Genomic DNA, 23,918 nt, shown 5'->3' with positions numbered 1-23,918 from the left:
GAAGAACACACAAGTGTATGGCTAAGATAGGCTATTACAATAACTAACAACTATATTTGTTTCTAAAGGTGCCATCATCGCAAAAACTTATTACATGGTGATACATTTTTTTGCTGAGATATGTAACATCCCCATTTACTGTAAACCTGGTGTTTTTATAAGCTATCAGGATTTCACCTCCTCTGCCCTCTCAGCTGAGACTGTGGCCATAATGGCCCATAATAAGGGTCTAGAGTTAGGAGCCGACATGGTGTTATTACTGGAGGGGGGGCTGCACAGAAATAATGCTGTAACACTGTTGGAGCTTTTGCTTTTAAAGGTTTCTAACTGTTGTCGTAGACTAAGACATGCAGAGTGGTCACCAGCTCGCCTACCCTATGGAAAACCTGTAATTAGTTAGAAATGCATCGTGTGTTGGAAAGGGGTATTTTGAGCGAGGGACACAAAGGAAGAGTGGTGGAGAGGTGGGCAGAGCACTGGATTTCTTTCTTTCTCTCCTGTTGTTTCCAGTCAAGCCCTGTTTCCATGGCAACCTCCTGCCGGAGACAGGGAGACAGCAGTGAAAGGAAGGGTACCCGCCCTCTCTTAAAGAGGATGGCCAACCTGTGTGTGTGTGTGTGTGTGTGTGTGTGTGTGTGTGTGTGTGTGTGTGCGCGTGCATGCAAGCAAGTGTTTTTGTATCTATGTTGAAAGCTTCAGTATGACTGAGACTTGCATCATTGCAACATGATTGTTGGGTTTGTATGAAGTCAAACACGGTAAATCTGGGCTCTTGACCCTCATTACCCACATTAAACTCAATATGAGGAAAATGGGCTTTAGTTAGTGACCCCCCGCCCCCCTTGTGATGTCAAAAACATATTTTTCCAGCCACCATCCAACAGTGACACCTAAAAGGGAAAACTCCAGACGTTACCAAAAATCTTCTCATTCATCCATCCATCCATCCATCCATCCATCCATCCATCCATCCATCGTCAACCGCTTATCCTGCATACAGGGTCGCGGGGGGCTGGAGCCAATCCCAGCTGACATCGGGTGAAAGGCGGGTACACCCTGGACATGTCGCCAGTCCATCGCAGGGCCACAAAATCTTCTCATATCCAACAAAAATATTATATCTTGTAGCACTTCATTATTTTGTTGACTTTGACTGTGGGAATCTTTAAGTAATTTTTTTTCATTAACTGTATCTACCACACCCAACATTTAACACTCATTCACCACATTTCCTTTGTGTTTTGGGGCCTCCAGAACTGGGCAGACCTGATGCTGTACTGTGAATAAGTGTGCGTGCGTGTGTTTGTGTAAGTGCCACCTATCTTCCAGTTCCATCCACACCCTCTTATGCAAGTCTTGTTTTTCCTGTCCTTCCTTGTTTCCTCTCCTCTCCTTGGGAGCAGACACCCAGCATTTAAAAGGCCCATCACTAAGGGGACCACCACACCCAGTCGGCATAGTGTCTAAACGCATGCTCTAATTACAAATTGTTTGTTTGCTTGTACCTCCGGTGCATGCATGGGTGTGAGTTAAAGTCTAAGTGTGTCTTGTCCATCCGGCAGGGAGTGACAAGAGGCAACATTTTTTACAACCAACAGTTGCCCAGTGTACAGCGAGTTGGACAGAAAAACCTACTGTGGGCTCACACCCAGTGGTTGGCAGTAAAACCACACCCAGAGAGAAAACCAATAACACAGTCTACGCCAAGCCAGTGATGTCTAATACTCAAACTGCCCCAGATTTTTTCTTCTCAACAGAAAGAAAGGTAACAACTGGTGTGGCCCTAGTTAACTGCACCAGAGGCTATTTAAGACAGCCAAGCAAAATCTCTGTCAGTTTAAGATGGGAGAGCCTTTCAACCTGTAAACCTAATCTTCACTCCGAAGGGGGAACATTATCGCCTGAAGGGCTGTCTCTAAAAGAATGTACACACAGTCAGCTTTCACAGTGTTGTGTCTGCAAGTTCTGTGACTGAAGACAGTAGGACAGATAAACCACCATTAACAGCTTGCCCTTTGGATATCTCAAGCCACATCACATCGGCATTGCAGAAACTTCATTGTCTGATGCCAAAATGGACCTGCCTGTCACTCCTAGTTTTGACCCAGAAACAGCCTAAACTGACATTTTTTTATTCCATTTCTGAAAAGGTTTCTAATAAAGGTTTTTGGGCAATTCACTATTTTGGGAGGCCTTTAAACACCCCTTAAGAGTATTGTTAAAGTGTATTGTGATATTTGACAACTGATAATTGAAAATATCCAGCTGTATGGCTTTAGGTGAAAATTGTTCATGCGATAACTAATGTTTCTCAATTCTCAAAATCTGTTTATTAAAGCTGGAGACTCATCAGATGGCTTGTGTTGCTATGCAACACAATCAATTATGTAGCACAAAGTTTAAATTATTTCCTTTAAAGTTCTATAAGTGCTTAAATAATTTCACCTTTAAATTTACAGCGCTCCTAACTAAAAATGATGAAAGAGGTTTAATGGAAATCCCAAAAGAAAAAGCCAGCCATATGTATATGTTCAGAGAGCATGGTCTCACCTTTGCCCTGGCTTTTGGCCTCTTCCAGCAGAGGTAGCATAATGGCATTGTTGAGGCTGGAGGGTGATCGAACGGCAGTGGTATACATGAGGGGCAGTGACTGTACCACAACTGGGATGCGATGAACATGGCTGGCCAGCTTCCCTGCTCCCTGCAGGCTCAGAGGGCTGGATGGAGGCGGCGGCACAGAGTGCAGGATGTGCAAATACGGCTGACCTCTCACCCCGCTTCCAGGGGCAACCAGAGGGCCTGGCGTGAGCACCGATGAGGCTGAGGTGATAACCGAGGGAGAGGAGGAGGAGGAGGAGGATGACGACGATAAAGAGGATGGGGAGAAAGCGGATCTGAGGGGGGAAGATGATGAAGTGGTGGTGGATGAAAAGGAGGGACGGGGTTTGTTGATCGACAGGTCGACAGGCTCGGTCTGTGTGTGGAAGTGCAGGTCGTGAGCGAGCAGGTCTTCTGGAGGTTCGGGTTTAACTCTGCTGAGGAAGAAGGGGACGCCGTCCATCGCAGAATAAGGGCGCACTTTAGGTGACTGTGGGAATAAAAGAAGCATTAGTGTTAGATTTCTCCTGCACTGATTCATTGTTTAAATTTTTATGCCTTAAAAATACACTAGACTGCCACGGTATAAACACAGGGAAGAAAGAAATAAGTGAAGCAATCTGTCTACAATTAATGTACCTATGGCCACAAAGTGATATGGTAATGAATTCAGGTCAGGGATGTTTCTGCGCAAGTATTCTGCTTCAGGAACAATAATACTGCATGTTAGAAATACTGTATGTCATAAATGCATATGCAGCGACGTGACATTTATTGAGGAAGAGGTAGTTATTTCCTCCTGTCCATTCAAGCATTCAACTCCTCCCGTGAAGTCGCCCTCTGTTAGCATGATGTCATATGCAGATGAAACGCAGGAGTAAAGATAGTGTCTCTCACACTCGCCTCCTTCTACCGCGTACTTTCTCTCTTTGCTCTTGGCGTAGGTTGTTCTCTCGCCCTCTCTTTTCCTCCTGTTTTCCATCACTCCCACAGAAACGTAGCTCTCTTGGCTCCCCTTGTATCTCTCCTAAATCTCCTTTGTGACGGTGGAAAAACATCATATGGGCTCAATTTCCTGACCGTCTCTCCCTGTCTCTCAGCGATGGGCCTCCTAAGGCCAGCGCTGGTGGCTCAGTGTATCCCTCAGCACATCTTTCACTTAACACCAAGCAGACTGTAACACAACCGCTCCATCTGTCTGCACAAGTTTCAGGAACCTGTTTACGTGGAAAAGATAATGAAGAACATACACAGTAGAAAAACGACACTCACCCTGCTACTGCTTTTTCTTTCTCCGGACTCCCATACTTCAGACCGTCTTTAATATATCAATTTTTGCTATGATGGCAAATGAACCCTGTTACATGTGATGTAGCAGATCTAGACTCACTATGTTCGATGTAGGAGGGGTGCTAGAGTGTGTGGTGAGTGGTGTTGCTCCTCACAGTGGAGCCTTTCAGAGGCTGAGTCACACTTAGGGCCATCAGGGAGCGAGCTCATCCAGGATTTTTACTAATCATACAGGAAAAGCTCATTAAAGCAAATGGAAAAACTTTAACTCACAGTCCAGTCGCAGCTGCAACAGATATAACAAACATTCTGTACAGTGGATTTTCATCCTCACTTTTGTGTTTGAGACTCACATTTCGATCCCCTTATGTAATGCAGGCTGAGAGTGGATCTGTGGTGAATTGCGAATTTTTCTGAGTGGTGTGTGTGTGTGTGTGTGTGTGTGTGTGTGTGTGTGTGTGTGTGTGTGTGTGTGTGTGTGTGTGTGTGTGTTTTCTTTTATGTAGTAGCCTACTATTTTTACTCCAGGCTTGTATACTCTTTTTTTCGGCCTACAGGAAATGTTACGACCCCATGAATCAAAATGTGCCTCTCCTTGTGTAACTCCTCCTCAGTTGGAAAACAAACCCTACTCCATGACATTTGCCCTCTGATGACCTTTCAACCTTGGTGGGGTTCAGCTCAGGGTCAGCTGTGTCAGGTTAAGGTTCACAGCACATTGTGGTGAGCTTCATAATACCACCCACCAAGCATTCCTAGTTGGTTTTTACACAACTTCATGCACGTGATTATGCTTTGGGAAAAACAACATCCTAATTATTTTGATTTAATGCGTTTTTATATATCATGAGAATAGAAACAGCCTTATGTATCCCAACTAAAAAAAGCTCAACCACAGCCTTTTTTCAGTATTTTTGTTTTCTTTAGTATCATTCTAGTAGTACAGCTCAGTTAAAGGCATGTCCCTTAAGGAATTGACAATTTATAGCCAATAGTTATACAGTTATATTTGGCAGAAAAAGCTTTGCTCTTTGAGGGAGCTCTTAAAAAATCCAAGCAGCGATGAAGTTTCTGCTGGGAGAACTAACACCCTTAATAAAGAAATACATGCATAATTATTAGACAGCAAAGTCAACAATACCAAATTCTTAAAAACAACAGGGGGAGACTGGGGTGGACAAGGAAGCTGGCATGAGGAAGTAGGTGTCAGGCTGTTATGGCTATGCTGTACACCTGTAAGAATGGATTTGTGTAGTCAGCTGGTAGCCACGCAGCTAATGAATGAGCGACTGATGGTAAACCGTGAATTAAGCAGCTACACGCAAGCTCTACTTTATTGCTCTTCCTGAATTACTGCATGCTCCATTTATGAGTCTCAAAAGTCGGCTTTAGAGTTGTTTTGTCCACTCATACAGCTAATATGTCCCTGGGGTAATTGTTAAGTTAAGGCTATAGATGGGTGGAGCCTCATATAAAACACATTCATGTATGCTGATGCCGAGTTTGGCGGGAAAGAATTAGTTGTGCTCACTGTTATTCTCACAATATTCATAGGCTTAAAAATGCATAGCGAAAGATTTCCTTTAAGTTAATCAGAGTCACTGTTGACCTGCCTTGCAGTCGGTAACACTTTACTTTAAGTATACATTTAATAAATGGATTAGAACACACTATTATGTAGTTGTACGCAGCTGTGTTAATACACACTATAATAAATGTGTATTATTGTACAGTAATCATCATATTATTACAACAGTTTTGCTATATTGTTATTCACTCCACTTATGGGTTCACACAGGAGGAGTTATAGTTGTTATATCTATCAAAGTTCTCTCAATTGGTTTTGTTACTTGCTGTATATCTCCTTTCTATAGTTCCCGGTCTACAGCTTTACCTTGAGAAGTAATTCAAATGAAATTTAATTTAATTGATAATATGTATGTTTGTAATGTCAAATGTCATCTGTGCTTCTCTCACATCAACTGTTTGGAGCCTTTCTTTACAGACCCTCAGGCTATTATCCAGCTGCTTTTGCACGTGGTCTCTCTATGTTTGCATGTTGTGTATAGGATGTGAGTGTCACGGACTGCCTGCAGCCATACTGCCTAAAAGCTTTGAAGACATTTGATCCGTTGAGGCTGATTTCAGTGTTTTGGAAATCTTGTCTTTCTCAGTAAGTGCTCTTACAGTGTATCCACTAAAATAAAAAATAATTAAAAGGGAAGCTGAAGAACATTTATGTCAACCACAAGTGTAATCTGAATGCTCTTCAGTAATATTTCATGATTGACAAAACAGATAATTGTTCCAGTCCTCAACTCTGATTGGCTAAAACATTTTTGAAGCTGGTATGGTAAATACATACTTGTTCCAGCAATTAAATAAATCAGAAAGAAAGTGTCACCATTATATAGTTTGTCCACCAGAGAGCACTGACAGGTTTATTTTTCAACTATAAAAACTTTTCCCTTAAATGACCAATTATGTTTTGTGTTACTCAAATATCTAAATGAGTATAAGTCATAGTTTGTATTTGGTTATCACTCAAATACCATCCATCCATCCATCGTCAACCGCTTATCCTGCGTACAGGGTCGCGGGGGGCTGGAGCCAATCCCAACTGACATCGGGCGAAAGGCAGGGTACACCCTGGACAGGTCGCCAGTCCATCGCAGGGCATCACTCAAATACCAACATATTAATTGATACAGTTACAATCATTGTTAATATCTATGATTTATTGAATGTTGGTCTTTTGTTGCTGGTACCTTCCTTCATAAAAGCAATGAACCACACAGAAATGTTGCATGTGATTATATGGAGACTAACGGCTACATAGGAGAGACATTGTGGAGAGAAGTTGTGCTACAACTTTTGTGCTTGTACCTTACCCCTTTAACTGTGATATAAGTAGTGTAACAAAACACATACTTTAAATGGCTTACTGCTTTTATGAAAGCAGGTGATACCAAAAAAAGACACCAGCATTCAACAAATCACGTACCTTGCTTAAAGTGAGTCCATGTCACTTATAGTCTTACAGTTTGTCTTACAGATGTTACCATTAGGCAACCTGACTGAGACTTAGTCAAGTAATGCTTAGTAATGCAGTTACTCTTGTGTTTTTCTGTGATTTGATTAAACATTGCACAAAGTTAGCACACGAGGATTCCTAAGTTAGGAAACTGACCAAATAATATCAAATTAACAGCATTATCGAGACAGACAGCTGTAGTGATTTTTAGCCGCTGGTCTAACTCAATAGAGCTGTCATGTTTCATTAAAAATTTTAGCTATTCAAATGTGGTAATTTTTTTATTTAATGATCAGCTCAAATTTATTTTACTGGACTGCAGGTCCCTCTGACCCATTACATGTCCTGTTGCCCTGTCAGTAAACTAGGTTAAGGTTCGTCTTATCGCTAACACATAATAGAGAAAGTAAGCAAGTTGTGTGGAACAGTTAATCATGATACCAAACCATTTGATAAGTTATGTGAGGAAGCATTTCGGATTCAAAACCATAGATGGAAAAAAATCAAAGTACAGGGGTAAGGCTGCTTGCCAGATTAAACTGCAACTGCCTTACATTAATGTTAGCTTGTCAATCAAGTGAAGCAGTGTAGGCCCTGCAAAGCACCGTCAATTCCCTACTGTAGTTTAGTTTAAGCACTTAATTTAGTTTAAGTTGAAAACGTGACAGCCATAAATGTCAGCTAAATGAATAAATGTAAATGTAAATTTCTGATCAAGACCAGTGAGGTAAAGCAACAGAATGAACTGAACTGAAGATGGGTGATTGTTTTTGCTGATGAATTCCACTTTTCATTTGAATAAAAAAAAAAGAATGTGCTACATCAGTTACTGACAACCTATTAAAATTAGACAATCCTGTGTGGCTCCTGTTTAAAAAAACAAAAGGGGGAACACTTGTGTGGAAAGGTCAAAAAAACAGAGTGTACAGTGTACACAAAAGTGAAAACAAAGGGTTAGATGCATGTTGGGGTTAAGTTCTCAGACTCATCTCAACCAGCACAAACGGAAAACTTTAGCCACTCCCACTTTCATTTTGACAGATACCAACACATGTATGCGCTCCAACCTACACATACTCACACACGTATAAAGATATGCTCTGCCTGCCTCTGTCCTCATGCCATTGTCTTTATTAGGGGATACTGGTTAGCAGGGCAGATTTTCCAGCCCCTTGCAGGCGAATTGTCTAACGAGGCAGACCATTTCCAGCAAGCCCTTGGCCCCCAGCCACCAAAATGAAGACCACATTTCTGCAGCAGCCTAAACTGTCTGTCTGCCGTCTAAAGGGAAGCACAGTCTGTTAGGGCAAGATTGGATCTCGGTGCACTTCAAAGCCATGTGGGCTGCAGTGCTCACATCCTGTCTGTGACTGACATCACTACAAGTATGGAGAATGACTTCAAACAGCAGGTATTAGGTAGCAGCGCAGGAGCACGGCACTCAACCCTTGAGCCACAGCTGAGAGCAGGACACCCAGAAAGTAAACCACCTGCTGCCTCTCTGTCAAGTCTTTAGATGTGAAGAAACAGGTTCAGTTCATATCAATACAAAGCATCTATACAGCCAAATAATTCTCTACAAGACTTGAAGTAACCCAATGGGTTATCAGCAGGTGGTATTTTTCTCATCCATCATGGGCTAATGCTCCTGGTTTTGTCGCAACAGAAACAATTTTGCTCTTCTGCCACAAAGTGCTCTGGGTGATATATTAGGGACCAAGATATTATTGATATCTTATGAATGGAAATCAATAATAACTGAACACTAATTCATCATGATTACAAATATTAAGTGGCCTGCACCCACTGCACACACAGCTGTGGCAGCCACACAAAGCCCTCGTAACCTAGCAACAGCCTCTCCATAACAAGACCACTTTATTTCTAGGTATGTTGGACCAGAGAGCACTGATACTGGAAGGTATCTACCAGAGGTAACTCCATTTTCCCTAACATGGTCAATATATATAGTCACAAACATTGCTGGTGCAAATTTACTAACTGATCTTTTAGTGACAATTAACTTATTCTCTGTGATCAATTCATATTGAGTGATAGAAACAACACAGAGGTTACAAAGAGCACTGTGAGACAGCAGAGGCATGCGAGCGATACAATAAAAGGGATAGCTGGAGCTGTGATAGTGTTTGCAGAGGAAAGGCATAGTGTGGCGTATTGTGTTTGTCTGTGTGTATTTGCTCATGTGTGCAAGGGAGTGTAAGTGGGAAAGAAGGGTATGGGAGGACGAAGGGAAATTGAGAGACATAGAGGGGCAGGAACAGACAGAGATAGACAAGATTTTCCCATGTGACCCTCCTCCCCAGAGCAGTGACTACATCTGCGCAATCACCCTCAGCCAGCACGGACTCTCCGCTGGCTACAGTCACCTCCCCGAACCCCCCCAATGCATTCCTCCTCCAGCTGTGGTTCTCCTCCTCTTCTTGGTTCCTCTCCTCTTCCTGCTTACTACCATGCTCTCCGACCACTCCTCTTACCCCCTCACCCTCGCGCTTACTTGCTTAGGCCTGGGAGTGATTATCGGCCCATTGCCGGGAGGAGGAAAGATGGAAAGGAAAGCAGGAGAGAAAAAAAAGGGAATTGTCTGGAAAACAACTGCTCTCTTACCCCTTGTTCCGATTCCAGGGGCTCAGCTTTGACTCGGACTGCAGGCATTCCGTCAAGCATTAACATCCTGTTTCTTAGGCTGCCTGTGAAGGGATAGAGAGGAGGTGTAAGACGGGTGTTTTAGCATGACTAAGCAGGTCCCACACTCAGTTATTCACGCATGGACATCTACAATGTTGTGCTTGCACCCACTGAGAAACAAACACATTTTAAATAGACACTAATTCATGTTTCAAAATCGTCAGAAGCTGACAGACAAAAGATGCACACAAACTGTGTAAACTCAGTCAGCGCACAGCATGACTCCCTCTTCTCTATAATAAAGATTTTCAATTGCCTGGTGGGCTGCTGCAGGGCTAATAACACTTCATAACGCTGAATAAAATCCTCTTAAGACTTCAATGGAATACACATACTTGCTTTGATATAGAGTGTCTCAATAGCAAAGGCAGTAACACAACCAGACAATGTTTCCTCTCTAGACATATGATGTAAAAATGGTTATAATACTTGAAAAGAGTAAAATTATGACAACATTTTACACTCATATACTTCATATATTTGTACATTTATACCACAATAGAACACTTACACACATGCAAACACACAAAAGCACACACACTTCTTAATACATCTATTCATTTAGCCTTCCCTCTGCTGCCTCTAAGCACTGTGCCTCTGCAAAGTGGGCAGCAGTGCCCGGCTCCTCAGCTCCGTGCTGTGGCTTTAAGAGGGATACTCAGATAGAGCCAATGACAACAATGCATGTTCCGTATCCCTCAGCTGGGGCCGACCTGAGGTAACCCTCCCTCTTATTATTTTAGCAGCAGTACATGGAGGAATGCAAGCAAGGCAAATAGATTCTAAACATCTCTATTACTCTCTACTGCTGGCACCAGCGGCAGGATGTGTGGCCCAGTCCTTGCAGACAGCAGCGCCATGGCCATCATGACCACTCTTGTGCAAAGAAAAAAAAAAGCTCAGCCAATCATGAATGACACATACTCTTTCTCTACAGCTGGTTGCCTGATCATCTAACTATACTAACCATCTCAGATCTATCACTACACTACATTATTGGCTTGTCCAACAATCAAGATGTTTTACTCACCAGAAAATCCACTCAAGATAGTTATCAAAAACATTTCTTTTTATAGATTTCAATAAAAAAATAGCAACATAAAATTAATTGCACTCGATGTATTGTTCCACTACCTCTTCTCAAGCAAAAGGCTAATCCTGACTGTGTTTGTGTGTGAGGGAGGTAGAAAAAGAGGGAGGATTTACTCTCTCAATCTGCAACCCCCAGATCTCGCCTCTCAGGTCTAAGTCCCTCAGGTACCCTGGCTGTGCTGCTATTGTATTGTTGTCCAGGATGTCCTTCGGCTTCAGGTCTTGGTAGGCCCAGATAGCGTTGCCATAGTAACGGCTGGGCGGGTGGAGCTGCAGCCTCAGTCCAGCCTCAAGCCATGTGTTGAGGAGGAGAAGAAGAGAGACGGGTGCACTAAGACAGGCAGAAAGTGAGGTTTGTTTTCCTCAAGATGACCATCATTCTGGCTGAGACATTTTCTCCTTCTCAGATAAAATCTTGATTTTTTCATAGGGCAAATTTCCTTTTTCAAAATGTTGTTTTTTTGAGCCTCACAAAAGTTGACCACATCCAAACGTATTTGTTCTCTATGTTAAATGTGCACACACTTATTTTGCATAGCCTGCACTGTCAGAATTGTGCATTTCTTGAAAGCAACAACCTTTCCCACTGTGCCTACAGTCCAGTTAATCCAGTGGTTTGTGAGCGCCTTCCTAATGAACTGGCCTGCAGCAGCCTATTCATAGGAAATCAATAGCCATTGCATACCTCTGCTTGTGACAGTAATGACCAAAGAGCTAACAACAGTGAGAGAGACCTAACACAGACTAATGAGCTAACCGAGGGAATTGAAGAGGTCACGTCGAAATACTTTGAACAAAGTCAACTGTCAACTGCCTTTTCCCCCTGGAAAGGATTTTGTCTGCCAGTTCAGCTTGTCCTCACCAGAAAAATGGCTGTATAGGTCGACTCATATTTACATTTTTTGTTAGGACGCAACCTCTAGTGCCTGTAGTAATTATGATGGGAGCAAAGGAGGTGACATAGTTTAAAGAGTGAGAAAGTCTGTGCTAGGTGGCGGATGGGGTGGCTGGGTCAAACAAGCACAGGACTTTGTGTCCTGTGTGAACCAAAGTCATTGTTGATGCATTCAATAATGTTTTGTAGGTTACTTACGCTCATGATGTACGTAATGTAAGATGTTTATTTTAACTAAAGATGCTCTATAACAAAGGATAATGCATTATAAAATGTACCAATGATATCGAATGGTATAAACTTCCTGGCTGAAAATGCCATTTTATTGTTAGAATGTTCAGAAGTTATGTGACTTATGAAAAATGGGTCCAAAAATTACTTCAGTGACTATGGGACAAAAGAAGTGGTATAATCTGTGCTCATGTTCACTTCTCCTATTAGAGTGAACTGACTCAGGATCCACCGCTAGTTTCCTAAAGGGCCAGGGCAGTGACAAAATACAGGAAATGACTCTTAAGTGAACTGTCTCCTTTCTAAACCGTCTCTGCCCAAACCATGATCTTTTCCTAAACCTAACCAAGTTGTTTTTTTGCCTAAACCTAAGCAGACTGCAGCCATTTCACAGCATTAACCACATGTTTAATGTACTTAAGGTCCGGTACGCCTGTCGCTGGTACTTTCCAGCGGTCATATATGTTGTTTGGGGAGCCATTGCAAAGCAACCTATTCATGTTGTTTAGGTATGAGGATGTGTTGGTCAGTTAGTACTTCAAGATCACAAGCCAAAAAGATAACAATATGAACAAAGATTGTGTTTGAAATGAAGAGAATTTGTTCAGGGTAATAAACCAAAGTGTATCCAGTATTTTCCATCACTAAAGTTGGTGTGCTGATGGCAGGCTTAGGCAACTAGCAGTGTGCTGTCCATCAGCAGTATGAGACTCTGTGTGTGGGAGATGGAGAGAGGGAGGGGGGTTAGAGGGAAACAGGGTAGATTAAGATCACCTTTCCATTTGCTGCACTCTGAAATGAAATGGCCATCCCAGGTGTGTGGGGGAGTTGGATGGAGAGTGGAGGGCAGTGGAGTGTTGAGGCATCTCATTTCTCTCAGCTACCCGCCCTCCCATCCCCACCAAAATCCCTCGAATAAAAAAAACAAGGTAAAGGGAGCAGGTGAAGATTGAGGCCAGCAGCAAAAATGCTTGAAATATACATATTCCAGTGTCTGCTGCTCTCTTCGCTTTTCTGTTGCATATTTGTGTCTGTTAATGCATTTCAAAGTATGAACTGAAACTCCCACCACATAGCCGCATCTATGACCTCAGGTCCACTGTCTCCAAGTTCACTGATGGCTTACAGCTCTGTGCTGACGAAGGCTATGGGAACTAGCTGTAGGGGAAGGATAAAACCCGAGCAAACCTACCGTGAACAGACTAGCTTGATCAATTAGAGGTGCCAAACCTCATTTGAAAGCCTCTGACTTTGTTGACCTCATACACTAGTGACATCATACTCGTATACACACAGATGTCCACACAAACAAGCACACACACATGCTACACGTAAACCCCCAAAAATGTCAAAAGTAAAACATGTAAAAATTCTAACGAGCCTACAAACCCCAATGAGAGCAGGTCTTTGGCTCATTCATGACATGCCTTTTAGCTTTATCTTACCTGTGCTATGAGTTCACGTTCTCTCAGCACATGCATGCGTGAACACCGTCTCTGGCTGTTCGCTCACACAGCAATGAACACATATTTTGAGTGAAAGTTAAGCTTAAACAAACTCATGAAACCAGATTTAGTATCCGGCTGTGTGTGTCATCTCTTCTCTCTCTCTCGCTCTCTCTCTCTCTCTCATGTGCACACACTTGCACACATACACATGAACAACACACACCCTGAAACACACTGGAACAGACGGGCCGGCCAATGCCTCGTTCCCATGTCGAGCGCCCAGAGCAACTGGGTGCATCTGTGTCACAGAGGCTGGACCTGCTGCCACGGGCTGGGATTGAAGAGAGATGGAAAAGGGTGAGGGGAAGGAAAGGGGGGCAATGAATTATCAGAGATACATGAGTAAGTGTTAGGGAAGGTGATAGCAAGAGAAGTGAGTGAGGGTGGAGGTTTGTTGACGAGCACAAAGTTGCTGGCAGGAGCAGTGGTTGGGGAAGCAACCAAGGGGAGTTGAAGAGGTTGAGGGGGGGTTTAGTGGGGAGGAGGAGGGGCGGGAGTCAGAGAAGCGAGAGAGGGTAGAGAGGGGATATGGACCAGAGCCAAGGCCCAGTCGAGCGCAAAGCACACGGTGCAAGAATGCCAACAGACCCCCTCCCACCCGGTCCTCTACCAAAGACAAAAAGAAAGAAGGAAAGGCAAGAGAGGGAAACAGCGAGGAAAAACATTTCCAAATGTTGCAAATCAGAAACAAATGATTAGCTAGTGCTATATGTGCAAATGCATAAAAAGGACAGCTGTAGGTGGTGTGTCATGAGCATTTCCTGTGTTTTGCCTGCATTGTGTGCCGCCGGCCTCTTTGCCGCGACTCACTTCCCCTTTCTGTGCCCCTGGACACCCTGGTGTGACACATTGGCCTGATAACCAGCCTACAACTACTAGCTCACCAACACACTCCCCCGCTTCCTCTCATTTGAGTCCCTCAGTGCAGTAACATTTAGAAAAGTAGTGAAAGTTGACTATGTTTACAACATGCTCAATAGACAGGTTACAAAAAAAAATGCTTGCTAGAAAAGTGAATTGGCTGAGTGACACTGGAAAATAAAAGTCTAATATACGTGCAGTGAAAATCATTTATCTTGTTTGGAAGCAGTGTAGACACAATAGAGCCACAGCTGAATCGAAACTGATTTTCAATCTCAACCTCAGTCTGCTTCATGTTAAGCTGTGTCTGTTTATGACCTCATCTTGTTGGCCTCATTCTGGCCTTGAGAGCCCATTCAAATGGTTCCCTGCAGAGTTACTACTTAAAGAGTAACTGCATCCAGGCAAATAAAGGCGCTTGGTGTGGTCAAAGGTTCAACAGACTTGAACCATCAACCCACAGAGGTCAGAGCTGCCCTACAAAGCCATAAGGCATAAACTACATATTTAGTCAAAACCAGATTCAGACTTTTTGACATCTGTTTTACAAATATCATAGAAAATTGGGATTTAAAAAAAAGCAACATGTAACATCTGTAGAAATAGTAAAACAGAGGTAAAAAGGAGTGCAGTCACAGTTAGCCTTTGCAAAAAAAAATATCTTGATGCTTATTAACTTAGTAACTGAGTGTGTTATTGAGGCAGTAGCTAAATATAATCATAATAGAGAAAAAGGTAACACCAGATAAACACCTAGCTTAGATGCCCACACAAGACCTAATGAGGAGGTCATTGACAGATCACAGGGTTGGCGGTTCGATCCCCAGGTCCTCCTGTCCACATGTTAAAATGTCTTTGGGCAAGATACTGAAGCCCAGATTGCTCCTAATGGCCAGAACCTTCTGTGAATGAGAGGCAGAGGTGCTACATAAATGTAGCCATTTACCTTTTACTTACAATTTAAATTTGTCACCTCTGATGACATCATCAGGACTTGACAAAATTCCCTCCAGAGCCACGGAAGATAACAACTGTTTTTACTCCCCATGACGACTTAACTGACATTTATGTATAAAATTGGTGGAATTCCCCTTTAATTACAGTCTAACCCCAAACAGCACATACCAGGTAAACTGTGTTGAGGCTGTTTGTTATGTGTGTGTCTGTGTGAGCAAGGTGGGGAAGTGCATTTTCCCTCTGCTTTCACTCCTGGATGTACTGAGATGGACATAGTCTTTTTTTCTAATCATTCCTGGCACTCTGTGAATGGTCTCAGAATTTCCATTTCATAAGCTGTATTTTCCTTGGCAGGAGCAGCAAGCGAAGTCTTTTGGATGCTTTTGGGACATTTTTGAACGAGGCTCAAGAGAGCAGAGTGCTGCTACCTCGCTGCTCATAGAGCCGTGGACATCTCTAACCCCAGACAAGCACAATGGCATTAAACCACAGTTTATATGCACTATTCTTTGATAAAAGAGACGAAAGTTCCCTTTAGGGTTAAAAACCCCTTAGAGATGCACTCAACTGATGCACTTTACCTCAAAACACCCTGCCCTTTTCCTCTGGGAATAAATAAGTTCCACAGAGGGAAAACACAGCTTTCTTCATGACCACAGCTATTATTGGACAGAATACACTTCTCATGTGTTGGATGTTTTCATCTCTGGGACATACAGCCATTCTAGGGGAGCTTATCAGGTCCCATCAATTTAAACTGAATGTCATCCTCTATCTGTCTGATAATATCATATTTTTGATGGGGCGTACACAAATGGGCTCCCTTCCCCACATTGCAGCCTTCCATTTCTTGACGTCACAAAACTCAGCAGCACGGTAACCACATAAAAAAAAGTGATAATTTTATTTAAAGAGCATGTCATGAACAACAAAATATTCCAAGACTGCACGAGTACACATAAAGCTGGTCGTGCAGGAGGATATTGTCAACAAAAATGCTTGTCAAGTCCATGTACAGGAAGAAACGTAAGATATTAAACCAAAGACACAGAGGTGAATAGACTGAGACAGCCTCAAAGATGGACACTAAAACCATTTGCATAGGCTGAGTGGACATTGCAAAGGGTGAGTATTGATTTGATTGATCCGTACATCAGAACACAAATCAAGCTCCTTTGCAGTGAAACCTGCCGTTGAGAAAACATCAAATATTGCAAAGTTGTGATATGTTCAGAAACAGAAACGCTGTGAAAGTCTTCATAGATTACAGACTTTTGCTTTTAAAAGTTTTAAATGGTCTACTTTATAGTGGACAGTTAAGTTATTTTAATCAAAAATGGGCATTTTGTGCTACGCAGAATGGGTTCCATGTAAGGTTAAATGACCCTGGGTTCAGGGGGTTTGATACAGTATCTGTATGTGAAAATGAGCTCAGCAATAATGTGGAGTGCCAAATGTTTTTATCCCTGCACAATGACCTCATTATGTAAGTTCCTGTACACATCTCATACAACAGCGTTCCTTCATATACAGTATACAGTCTCATATACATTACATTCTCTCAAAAGCAGGAGCAATGACTGAATAGTCAGATGGGTAAAACAGGGGTTTGTGTGTGTGAGAGAAAGAGCAGTGAACTCATGTTCTTGCCTGAGCTAGGGGCCAAAGCACCTGAGAGGAAACCAGCTCCATTTAAAGAGAGTTGATACCCATGTAAATATACAGACACACACTCACAAACAACACACATTTGCACACTAGCGAGGCCCACGGAAGTTCCCATATTCTGGTGGATTGCCCTTGGGTCCTTGCTATTTCTGCCAGGGGCAGGGGGGATCCTGTGTCAGTAATCCTGTCGGGATGAGGGGGATGAGGTCGCCGGATGCAGCTCAAGTCCACTGCCTTCACTACCACACACACACACATACACACACACATTTTGTAGGAACACTTTGGTGGGAGGACACAACATACAGCATCACTATGTCAGAATGTTTACATAAAAAACAAATGTACAAATATTAATAAAAAGTTGCTCAAACGGTACTGAACAACAATAAAAAAATACTCCCATACTGTCATTGTCACACACTTAAAATTCAGCCCAAACGCCCTTATTTAAACTAAGCACATGACAGTTAAATATAAGTTGTGTCAGTTTTAATACTAACCAGATATGTCTCTAGTGTCTCTTTAAAATGTTAGGATAAAAAACTCAACACCTTGCATTTCTTCATTAGCCTGTCATAAGGGACAAAAGGGACAAAATCTTTTGTGAATTTTCAAGTTCTTTTGTGACTTTTTGTCTTTGTAAAAGCTCCCCACCTCCGCCAGTACCACCTCCATCCCTTCTAAGGTCTTGTGACATTGTGGGAAATGAAGAAGCTACTTATTCTGAGAGGAAACACTCAAAGCGAAAAGAAGAGTCGTCGCTGTCTGGCTTGTCTGTGTCTCCGTCTGTGTCAAATGCACTTTTTATAAAGCTGACTTCCTGAGCCCCTGCTCTGTTCTACAATCTGGCTACCACACACACACACACACACACACACACACCCACACACACACACACACACACACACACACACACACAGACAAAACCTTGTGACCTCTGCCTGCACCCACAATGAACCATATTTATCTTAGATTAAGAGACAGACACACAACTCTGTCTCTCAATATTGCAGCTCTGCTCATGAAAGAAGAATAAAGATTCCCATTCAACACAAACAGCCACCCACACACACCTACATGCACAAACCAAAAACACGCACAAATACATACACACACACACACACACACACACACACACACACACACACACACTCCTCCACAGTGCTCGAGAGAGGTAAACAGAAGAGTCTGACATCCTCTTGCATCATGTGCCTCAGATGCAGCAGAGAAACAGCTAAACACGCTATGACCGTGACAGCGCTAAAGTGAGGTGGCATTACTCAAGTGAGCTTCGACTTGTCAAAGCAATTTGTGATGCCATTCTATACAGTTTACGTCCAATGGAAGATCATTTTGATGTAATCATGAGAAATAATAAGTTAAATATTCTGTTTGAGCTAAAGAAACCACAAACAGATGCAACAAAATAGCTCCTAAAGAGCCAATACACCATAAGGTCTTCTTGCTTCATCATAATTGAGTGACCTCTCTAGAACACCCTTCACACAGGTGTGTGTGTGTGTGTGTGGGGGGGGGGGGGGGGGGGGGGGGGGGGGGGGGGGGGGGGGGGGGGGGGGGGGGGGGGGGGATATTGCAGAGAGTATGAAGATACTGCAATATTCTTTGTATGTTTATGGCGAGGCTTACAAACTGTACGGCTATACTGTATGTGTGCAAGAGAGAGGCAGATAGCGAAAAAGAGGTTAGCTCCAGTGGATCAATAAAAAAATGCACCCAGTGACTCTGTTCTCGTCTCTTATTTACTCTCAGTGCATAGGTCCCAAGTTGAGGTGACCACACTGCAGTATTTAATAGTCCTCTCAAACTGGCCGAGGTGCATCGTGGGCACAGCTCTGTACAGAATCTACAATAAATAAAATACAGGAAAACCTGTGTGTATATATGTATACACAGGTATACATATGTTGAGATATAATAGATTACTTGTATATATAATAGACTACTTGCTTAAGGAAGTAGCTAGCTAGCTAGTCTCTATCCACAACCTGGAGGAGGAACTGTACATGAGTGTATTAAGTAAAGAGTATCATGTTGAGTTATTTTATCATTGGTATAACAATAATATATTAAATACTACATTCATTAGAATTTCATATAATAGTATACTTTTTTACCACTAGTCAAATATTAAATCCAGTTACAACTGTTTTATCTCTGTGGGTTGTTTTTATTCGTCAAATCTCAAGGCTCTACACTACTCTAATGTGTTAATACTAAGTACTAACTTGTCAATAATCATATTGTTCAACATTTAATGATTTGATGTAGCACGTCAAACTTTTTTATTGTCCCGCCCCATCCAGGCTGTGATTGGTCGGTTGACGAAAAGTGACTGACAAGCACGTCGGCTCTGTGAAAAGTTGAACAACAAAAGGCACCGATACAGCTAACGTTAAATGGTCTGCTAGCTAAACCCAAATCTTCTTTATATTCTCCCAGTTTTCTTCTGTCTTAACTGCTTCAGCTGCAGACGTCTCTCTGTTTCTGTCACAGAGCGACTGGAGCACCGGCCTTTCTCTCGGTAACGTTACTCCGGTGGCGCGTCCACTACGTTAGGAACGATTAGCGGTGGGGCAGGGAGAGGGGTCATGGTGGGTTGTTGAGTAAAAGTTACTGGCACACTGCTCATACAACATTTTTGTCATTGCACATAGGCTTATCGGTTTTTTAGGGGCACATGCGAGTGTGGACGGAGATAATGAGCAGACTGCAGCGCACAGAGAGGAGTGTCTCACACACCTTTTCTGTTTTATTAAATCGCACACTTTTTGCGGTTATGTAATCGCATATGACGTCATCGCGATTGATTAATCGTGCAGCCCTATATATATATATATATATATCTATCATGACATATAGATATATATATCATGACACCCAGTCATTGCTTTCTATGAGCAGAGGGTCAAAACCCCTGCTCTCATCTCTTGCCCCAACAGGGAGGTGGTATGCATTAGATTAGCATCCTCACAATAACCTGCATCCTTCCCCTACCACCACTAACATACTCTCTTTTCCTTCCAGTACACTCTTGCCCTAATGGGGGATTCTTTGACTAGGCTACTGCCTTTTATCCCCCTAGGCTCTGATAGTGAGTGTGTGTGCTTGTGTTACAACATGTATGTCTGAATGTGTGTGTTAGCGATCCCCCTTCCCCCAACACATGCACTGTGTACATGCTACTCACAATAGCTTGTCTTCTGAATGCATCACAGCACATGTGCACTCATATGCACTCTCAAAGATCGACCTAGATGTTTTACAATAACTGTACAATGCAAGCACGCAGAGGCACCAATACACTGACTCATCTACAGTATCTACTGTAAACAAGTCAAATAGAAATAATATCAGCTCAAACACTTAAACACTCAGACTGTGCCCTTTCTCTTTTTTTCCTCACTCACTATCTCTTGTAATTCAAACAAAGCTATGTAGACATATATGCAGACACACAAGCACACATGCATTTCACTTAATGTTTAATAGTCTCTCACAGTCCTCTTCATGTAGCATCACTAAGTGCCCTATCTAACCTCACTTTGTGCTTACACAACCAAATTTACCCAAACGCACCGCACATGGAAACAGACAATAATGGACCAACCAAAACATTCCAACACACTGACACTTGTTACATCAAATGTGTGTGCAGTTATTTTCAATCACAACGTTTTCCCCACTGGTTTGACCCATTCCCGCTCTCCAACACCACTTAATAAAAGACAGCAGCTATGTTTACCTCTATTACCCATCTCCTCACGCCTTCACTTTGATTATTTTTCCTCTTTTTCAACTGATGCTTTGCCATGCTGATACCTGGTTGAAGTAGCTAATTGAGATGAGTTATGGTCCATAGCATGAACCGACATTCAATTGTAAAGCCAAAAAGCCAGTGGAATGCCACAGGATCCCCAAATGGATTCCACATGTTGTTTGCATAATTTCCTCTCCTAACAGTTGACCTACAGTACAACTGGAAACAAAGTTCACAGTGATCTGTGCAGCATCCTTACGCAGGTCTGCTAAAACCATCTGCACTGAAGCTAGAGAGATGCAGCTCCCTCAAGATTCTATAAAGGGAAACTCTGCTTCTAAAGCCAGCTCAAAAAGGGTCCAAAACGCTCAAAAAATGCTGACTTGATTGCTTTTTCATCCGCCTTTCTTGGCTTCCTTCCTTTTCTCCTTCCTCCTGTTCACCAACCATATTTGGCAAAAGAAAAATACACAGTAGGTTGAAAGGGGAAACATCACCACAGATAGACAGGCCTTCCATTGACATACCTTTCCATCCTAGCCATGGAAACATGTCGAGCAACCTTAAAAGAGAGTCTGGGGTCAGGCCCTGCTAAATGACTCACTTCCAGTAAGTACTGAGTGTGCTACTCTAGAGATGGTGTCATTAGTAGAAAAAAGAAAAACTTGGATCAACACTTTGGTCAGGCTGCATCATCTTAAATACTGCTTCCCTTAAGTCCATTTGTTGTTTTATGGCAGTTCTTTTATTTCTATTAAAGCTTGGTTGCTCTAGAGAGGCTTCAAACAATAACAGGATCCTTATAAGTATTCGACAGAAAAATGTAACAAAAAAATCAAAATACTCACAGTGATGTTTGACAAGCTATAATCACCCATGCTGTAGTTCTTTCTGTTTGTCTTCACTATTGAGACTATCAACCTCAGTCACTGGCAGTTGCACAATACTTTCCGTGCCCTCTCTCTTTCTTTATTTCTTTCTTTCTCCCCCCTCCCTCACTCTCTCTCTCTCTCTCTCTCTCTCTCTCTCTCTCTCTCTCACTCAGTCACAAAACACACATGCTCTAGCACTCCATGTACACCCTTAACTCAATTTTGGTAAACAAACGTGGGCTGGACAGTGAGGTCAAAGGTTGAATCCACAAGAGAAATCGCAAAAGGAGAGAACATTTTGTCATCTTCTGACATGGTGAAATAACAGCACATGGAATTCAGGTCACAGCCTTCACCTATTAATATTAGTATACTTATTTCACTCAAGTTCAACTTTACTACAAAAGCATGTCCTGCTATTTAGAATGAAACAACAGCAAAATAACTGCAGATGTTTCGGATGATTAAGGCTCTCTATAGATGAACTATTTGTCCTGTCGATTTAGTTAGCTTTTGTGGGCAGGTACATCTATCAGTATACAAAGTCATCCATCTATTTAGGTGCTGTCTGTCTCACACATTGCATATTCATGCCCTTGACATGCTAGTCTATTGTAAGAGACTGTGGGTGTTGTGCATGCATTTCAGGTGTTTTGTTTATGGCAGTCTCTTGTGGCTGAAAGGGACCACAGGATATCCTACAATGCACCTTTAGCTTACCCAGCCTCTATAATCTGCCTCACTCCTCTTTGGCCGTAGCTTACAGTCAGGGACCCAATTGAATCCAGCCATATAGTGCACTGCAGTCTATCTGCAATCAATGATGATACACTCCATAACACCCACCTAGATCAATGATACAGCAGTCAGTCAATATGCCAGCAGTTAACCCAGCTGATTAGGGGTAATACAGGGAATTTCACATCTCTCTGAATAAGAAATTGAGTGTACGTTAGATTGCACATACTAGAGCATAGCACTTCTTCCTGAAAGAGTCAATCTGTCAACACACGCTCAATTTTGTGTTGTGATCTGTGGCAGATAGATGGTGCCTTTTGTGGGGGAATCCTGCCATGCAATTAAATGCACTGGGCAGAGCTGTGTTGATGGACAGATAGAGTCTATCCGTTGGTGATTGGCTTTTTAATGGAGTCCCCCCCACCTGGACTGATCTCTATCATATGCCCTCTGACTGTGTCTGGGATGGGGGGTTGAGCCATTGAAGGAATCAGAGTGGCAGTGGCAGCTTGAAGCTTTGATGAAGGCAAACAGCTAGAGATGTACCACATTATATTATTCATGACAATACCTATATTTTATATACCTATTCTTTATATTTATATATTTTATATTTTATATACCTATATTTTATTTTATTTTATATATCTATATTTTATTTTATATTAAATTTTCATGCTCTTATCTTTTTTTTGTATTATTCTTTACACTTGTTAAAGCACTTTGTAACTTGTTTTTGAAAAGTGCTCTACAAATAAGGATCATTATTATTATTATTATTATATAGTTAACAACACTGATAAGTGGACGTACAGCAGCAACAAGCAGACATTAATAACAAAAGAGGACAACACAACAGACTTATTTCACCATCTCAAGCTGAAGCACCTGGTTGAGCCTGAGGAGAGCCAGAAATCATGTGTTGAGAGAACACCAAACAGACAAACTACATTGGTGCATCCCAGCATAGCAAATTATTGAGACTGTCCACCCAAGGAAAACAAGAGCATCAGTCGTTTCAGCAAATACCCCAAAACGACATGTTTACTTTTAAGAGACAAAGCTCTCCACAGCTTTTAGGAATTATGACTCATTGAGAGAAAAGGTGTGACGTTATTTTACAGCCACAAAGCCCTCATAGGGAAGAGGTCAGGGTGGATGGATGGGACAACAAAACATTGGATTTTAACTCTGTAAATAAAAAACAAATAAAGTGTTGTGGACCATGCCACACAACATTGTTCCAGCTAATCAGCAACAGGTGGCATTCGTGCTCATGCAAAAGAGTGATGTGCGACAGTGTTGAGTTTTATACACCGGCACATATATGACCAGGCAAAGGTGAAAGTGTTTCAACACAAACCTCGTAGATTTCAAATTTGGGGGGTGGAGCTTCTGAGGGAGTATTGGAGGGAGGTGCATTTCTTTGGTAGTTCAGTTCAAATATTAATAATCTGTCTGCAGAATCACTTACACTCCCTTTAAACTAACCAAAACATTTTTGTGGTTAAACCCAAATAAATCTTAACCATGGCGTTTCGTATCGTCCTGCCAGTAGGGACATCGGATCAAAAAATACACATATTTTAATTTCTTATAATTATTCTTCCAGGTGTGCATGATGTACAGTGCAGACACTGAAAAATATTACCAAAATGGTAATTTGTTTTGTTAAAGATGCAAATCC

The 23,918-nt window shown here is 42.2% G+C and overlaps 1 protein-coding gene across 4 annotated transcripts in view; it reads right to left on the bottom strand.

Annotated features, from left to right (window-relative positions):
• klf12b (Kruppel-like factor 12b) overlaps positions 1-23,918 on the bottom strand; it is a 40,585-nt gene that overhangs the window by 14,127 nt on the left and 2,540 nt on the right. For 3 of the 4 annotated variants that reach the window (XM_046053892.1, XM_046053894.1, XM_046053893.1), the window contains exons 2-3: positions 9,548-9,630; positions 2,551-3,088 (exon numbers count right to left, since the gene is read on the bottom strand). In XM_046053892.1, the coding sequence (XP_045909848.1) occupies positions 2,551-3,088; positions 9,548-9,630 (621 nt within the window). Of the gene's footprint in view, positions 1-2,550; positions 3,089-9,547; positions 9,631-13,517; positions 13,537-23,918 lie in introns of those variants that run through there. The other variant, XM_046053895.1, reaches the window with a different exon arrangement.

Source organism: Micropterus dolomieu, linkage group LG07, assembly GCF_021292245.1.
Source record: "Micropterus dolomieu isolate WLL.071019.BEF.003 ecotype Adirondacks linkage group LG07, ASM2129224v1, whole genome shotgun sequence".
Classification (NCBI taxonomy): Eukaryota; Metazoa; Chordata; class Actinopteri; order Centrarchiformes; family Centrarchidae; genus Micropterus; species Micropterus dolomieu.
The sequence above is the reverse complement of the archived record's forward strand: the minus strand, read 5'-3'. Positions and strand labels throughout refer to the sequence as shown.